This window comes from Mustelus asterias, chromosome 18 (genome assembly GCF_964213995.1).
Source record: "Mustelus asterias chromosome 18, sMusAst1.hap1.1, whole genome shotgun sequence".
NCBI lineage: Eukaryota > Metazoa > Chordata > Chondrichthyes > Carcharhiniformes > Triakidae > Mustelus > Mustelus asterias.
The window spans coordinates 22,063,599-22,069,598 of record NC_135818.1 but is presented as its reverse complement, the minus strand read 5'-3'; the positions used below and the strand labels follow the sequence as shown (position 1 = coordinate 22,069,598).

Below are 6,000 nucleotides of genomic sequence, written 5' to 3'. Positions count from 1 at the left end.
TACTACACAAAATAAGACTACATGGTGTGGGGGGTATCATATTAGCATGGATAATGAATTTGTTGGCTAACAGGAAGCAAAGAGTAGGGATAAATGGTTTTTTTTCAAATTGGCAAGCTGTGGCGTGCAATAGGAATCAGTGCTGGTTCAACTATAATCTATATCAATAACTTGGATGAAGGGATATAATCTGTGGCTGTTAAATCTTGATTTTGACTTGATTTATTATTGTCACATGTATTAGTATACAGTGAAAAATATTGTTTCTTGCGCTGTATAGATAAAGCATCCCATCCATAGAGGAAAGAGGGTGCATCTGGAAAGGATACTTTCCTTGGGGCTCTGTAAAAGTTGGTGAGAGTTGTAGCAGACATGCCAAATTTCCTTAGCCTTCTGAGACGTAGAGGCATTGGAGGGCTTTCTTAACTATAGCATCTGCGTGGAGGGACCAGGACAGATTGTTGGTGCTAGATCAAGTCTCTGGTTTGATGTCTAAGCTTGTGTAAAAGGTGAAAGTTGAAGTTAATCAAAAAACTGTCCTTTTTCATTTCTTCCAATGACTCTAGAAACAAAGGAGACATGCAAAATAAACAGCTTAATCAAAAAAGCCATGACAGACAAGCTAACATTTTATTAGATTTGAATCCCAGTTTATATACTTCTCCATGTCAAAAACACAATTAATTCCTTTTAAGACAAGTATCGGACTCCACTTGTTATTGATGGACAATGTCTCTAGTCAGGTGTATGCCTCAGACTGTTCTTAAGCTAAGGGAAGAAAATCTGTCCTTTTAAATATTTCAATGCCGACAGATTCATATCAAGATCAATTTCTTATTAATTGAAAATGGGTGAGTCCTACAAACAGTAGTCAGTACCAGTGTTAATCAATCCCACTGAGATGATTGCATGTGGCCTCAATCAAGCAATTCCAACTCAAAATGCACAAATAGACACTGAGTATAGGGCAGTTTAGAATGGCAGCAATAGGCACACATGTTTGAACAGCTGACTAACACATTTTCAGTTATGTTTGAAGTCTGATCATCTGGGTGAAGCACTTGAGCGGCGAGTCATTGCCTGTGGAACCAAACTCATAGTTAACGGCCTAGTTCATTACAAGTGCGGATAAAATTGAGGGATGGGATCAATTAAGACAAAAAAATTGTGTTTTGCATTCTCTCCCCAATCAAAATAATTATTAAAACACTCTGAAACAATGTTGCGTAATGCCATATGTACCAAGCAACTTCAATACAGATCACAAAGGTGAATTAACAGATGATACTGGAAAAAAATAATTCCTAATTGTGTAGCATCACACTGTCTCTCAGTACATCCCAAACAATTTCACAGTCAACTCCTTTTTCAGTTTCTGTTGGTTATTCAGCTAAGAACAAAACCAAGCTGTGAACAGCAAAATTCCCCACACAGCAAATGAGATGAATGACCAGTTATCTATTTTCAGTGGTGTTGGTTTGGGGTGGAATTTTGGCCACAGGATGTGAGAACTTACTGCTCTTCTTCATTAGTTGCATGTGATTTTTTACGTCCTTTTACTGAATTACTGGAACAGGCACACCCTTAATACTGCATTGAAGTGTCAGCCAAGATATTGTGGCCCTATGGTGGGATTTGAACCCATAGCCTTCTGACTCTGGCAAGAGAATGCTACCAACTAAGCCAAGCTAATGCTCACATGTGGATTATGAAATCAAAATTATGTGAGGTACAGGGTGACTAGGCACATTTTACTACTTAACTATTCAAATCCTAGTCAACAGCAAAGAACCAAATATTATATACTGCAGCATTGTGTGATAGGGTTTCCAATTCAGCAAACATCCACATATCCTAAATACCACAACTCATGAAGCAAAATAAATGTTCCAATTAAGCAAACTTCTCATGGGACTGGATTTGTAGCTCAGCAGTTATTTCCTCAAAATTTCACAGCTCTAATTTTCTTTTCCAACTTTACTCCCCCAAAAGTGAAGAGTGAAAAAACAGTCCACTGCAAATAGAAACCAATGTATCACATCTGTTAAAGATGTTCAGATCAACAGGATGACTCCTTGGACCACAGTATGTACTGTAGAAAAGTCTCTAAGTACAGATTGGTTAGCTAACTCAACCTAATTGAACTGCCTTTAACAAAAGTATATGCAGTATGGGCAGAGGAGGTATCAACAACTGAGGTAAATGTCCACTGTGTCCAGAAATGCTTTGTGGAATGTGGCTTAATCTTGATGATTAGAATAGTTGATTGATCTTTCTCTTCTCTTTCACTGTACTTATGAGCCATTCTAACCAGGGAAAGCACTTTGATTCCTTGTACACATACCAGTTTTTTAACTCTCAAAAAAAATCATTTTGAATACTGAACCCTAATACTAGAGAAGTGTTTTAGAGGACAAATTAGAAGAACTTGGACTCATCAGCCTTAAATGGAGTCAAATCAAGGAGATTTGCAAGATATTAAGTAGCTTAAAAAAAGGTTCAAGTTGAACTTTGACTGTGGGACAATGGGACATGGCTGCTAAAAGGCAAGTTCAGGATTGATGTAAAGTACTTCTTCACAGAAAGTGATTAATATCTGGAATGATATTCAAGGAGGATAGTACAAATCAAGTCTTTGGTGTTTTTCAAAAGGCAGTTAAATGCAGTGAGGGGGGGACAATATGTTCTCTCTCATTTGTCTTCCTTCAAGGGTGCAGATTTTTACAAAAGGATGAACTAGCTGAGCTGAATGACTTTCTGTCTAGATTTTGCGATCATAAATCCAACTGATCTCAAAGGACATTGGATAGATAAATCTGTACAAAATTGCACGTCCTGTCCTTTTTACATAACAGTAGCCATAAGACCGGAGGGATAAAATAGGGCTCTGCGTTTCACCAGACTTTTTGATGAAATGGTGACAAAAGGAGTAAATTCAGGACCATATTTCAACCACATCAACAAAGTTGTCTGTTTTCCTCATTTAGGAAAGGGCAACTACCCCAAGTGCTTTACATAATTTAGAAGTGCAATAACTGTTATGAAGTAGGGTAAACAACAACCAGTTTGTGCACAGAAAGCAGCAATGTGATAATTACCAGAAAATATTAAGTTTTTTAAAGTTCAAAGTTTATTTAAAAAGTTTATTTATTAGTGTCAGAAGTAGGCTTACATTAACACTACAATGAAATTACTGTGAAAATCCCCGAGTTGTCACACTCTGGGGCCTGTTTGGGAATACAGAGGGAGAATTTAGCATGGCCAATGCACCTTACCAGCACGTCATTTTGGACTGTGGGAGAAAACCAGAACACCCAGAGGAAACCCAAGCATACATGTGGAGAACGTACAGACTCTACACAGTGACCCAAAACAGGAATCGAACCCGGGTCCCTGGTGCTGTGAGGCAGCAACGCTAATCACTATCACTGTGCCATATTTTAGTGATATTGGTTTAAGAATCGATATTGCTCTTTTATTTCAGATTAAGAGAACAAACAGGACTTGATTTAATGAATCATTCAAATGATGGTGCCTTCAATACTGCAACATTGAAGGTCAGCCTAGATTTTCTGCTAAGATCTCTGACATGACTTCAACCAATGCTTCTCTAGCTCTGATGCAAGATATAAGGGAGAAGGGAATAGAAAGTTATGATGATTTAGATGAGATCATCACCAATCAGATTGCCTCGCAGTTCTCTAAGGCAGGTCTTCCTCCCAAGTGAGGGATAGAAATCCCACCTGCAGCCATCAATGCTCATTTGAGAGTAAATTGGCTATGGAGGAGGCGGAGTTGCCAGAGATGTGTTCTCTGCTGACTCTTTGCATGGTGGGTGAGCCCCCTGCCATCCAAAAAATTAAGGCCCATGTTTCCACAGCAACTTGGATTCCCTAAGTGAAATATAACACACCACCACTAGGAGAAAAAGAACAGTATTTATAGCTTGTTCAATAGAACGCTTCAGCTAAATATGTTCGGGAAATAAAACTGTTTTGTATTAAAAAGCAAGTTTTATTGGGAATTTACAAAAATATTATGTCAGTTGTGACGTCCCTTGCACTTGTAAATTATGCTCACACATTCTGACAAAGCAATACCTTCCAGCTGATAAACCAAATGGTATAAAGGTTCTGAGCACAAACCTTCCACAGCTCAATAAACAGATACTTAAACTCTAGCCACAATTTTAATAGTCTTGTTTTTCCCCAGTGCACTTGTTTAGTGTAATTTTCCAAACGATGGAGGATAAATACCCAATATCTGGATGCAAATGATTTGAGCAAAGTGTAGGACGAAGTCTGAATTCAGTGTTTCTGATGCAACACACTTGCCATTTTACCTCCTCCTTTTGTACCATTCAGTGCCCCAAATTTAATATTGTTCTTGTATCAGATAGGAAATGACACAAATGGTGCAGTCTGAGGCAGCTTATTCATTTATTCACCAAGCCATTAGATGAGCATAATGATTTGATTTGTCACATTAATTAACATACAGTGAAAAGTATTGTTTCTTGCACGCTATACAGACAAAACATACCATTCATAGAGAAGGAAATGAGAGAGTGCAGAATGTAGTGTTACAGTCATACCTAAGGTGTAGAGAAAGATCAACTTAATGCAAGGTAAGTCCATTCAAAAGTCTGACAGCAGCAGGGAAGAAGCTGTTCTTGAGTCGGTTGATACGTGACCTCAGACCGTTGTATCTTTTTCCCGAAGGAAGGTGGAAGAGAGAATGTCCGGGGTGCGTGGGGTGTGCCGATTGGAAGATGACTTCTTTTCAGGGTCCCAAGTTTCTGCCGTGGATCTTCATGTGAGTGAACAGGCCAATTCTCGACCCACTGATCTTTGGCCACAAGGTAGTGGTATCTGGAATGCAGGATTTGCTTTTTTCTTTCCTTCTCTGCCATTGCTCTGCCTTGATGTGGAAGAATAGCAATGTGAGAGATTCACTGAGGTCTACAACAGTAATTCATGCTCAGTTTTTGCCTTGGTGAACAATGAACTCTCCCACATTGCTTGTTGCGTGCATCTGGCAGATGGTGCATCTGGGTTAGGGATGGAACCAGAAGAAAATGTAGGAGGCCAAAGAGGTAAAACTGAAGTACCATGCCAGTTAAGTTGAAAAATAAGGTGCAGCAGCCGCTATTACTGTTCAGAGTTCAAAAATCTGGCATATCCATATTTTTTGAGCTCTATGCCTGCCACGGACTGATTAAACTCCTGGATGAGTATGAGACACAGAATTTGAGGCTCGCTGAGCAAATGAGGAACAGGTTATGTGGTGCCCACAGACCAAAATAATAAAATCAAGCAAAGCTTCAACACCACATTGGCTTGGATCGGATTACTAGAGGGTACCAAGCTATCCTAAAACATTCTTGAACATAGATCTATAGGTTAACCCACGGGTCACTGGCAAAATCAGTGAATCTTCCAGTTCAGCTGGAATATCAATCAGAAAACTTTTGATGAATTATATAATCGTGGAATGATTGCTTGTTTTTGAAAAAGACCCGAGGAAGCACCACCTCTTCAAAGAAGGTCCTACAATAATTGTTTCCATCATAAAAAGATGTAACCCCTTAAAAATGATCCACTTTTTCCTGTATTTTTATGCTCAACTCTTGAATTTCTGCAATCTTTGACCTGTGTAATCAAACCTCTTCCAAAATGTTTTCTCCATTACCCAGGTCAGTGGGACTGTCATTGTTTGGTTCTGCCCTTGCCTTGCTAGCACATCTATAGCAACATCATCTCTTCCTGACTGCCAAATCAGCTCTGCAAAACTCCAAGGATCCTGGCCTAACCTCTATGTTTCCTCATGTGCAAGATGCCCATTGGTGATATAATCTTGGGGCAACTTCCCACATGAATGATGAATTGAGGAAATTGCTAAAAATGCATACGGTCATTGATTGTATAAACAGGCAGTGCATGGCCTACAGCAGATTCCATCATAATTTTCAAAAGTAAATTGGATAAATACGGAAAGGAA

The 6,000-nt window shown here is 39.0% G+C and overlaps 1 protein-coding gene across 1 annotated transcript in view; it reads right to left on the bottom strand.

Annotated features, from left to right (window-relative positions):
* Positions 1-466: 466 nt before the first annotated feature.
* The window catches only part of rad51 (RAD51 recombinase), a 103,278-nt gene continuing 97,744 nt past the window's right edge, over positions 467-6,000 (bottom strand). The window contains exon 11 of the mRNA XM_078233507.1: positions 467-562. Coding sequence (XP_078089633.1) covers positions 561-562 — 2 coding nt within the window. The 3' untranslated portion in view covers positions 467-560. The remainder of the gene's footprint in view (positions 563-6,000) is intronic.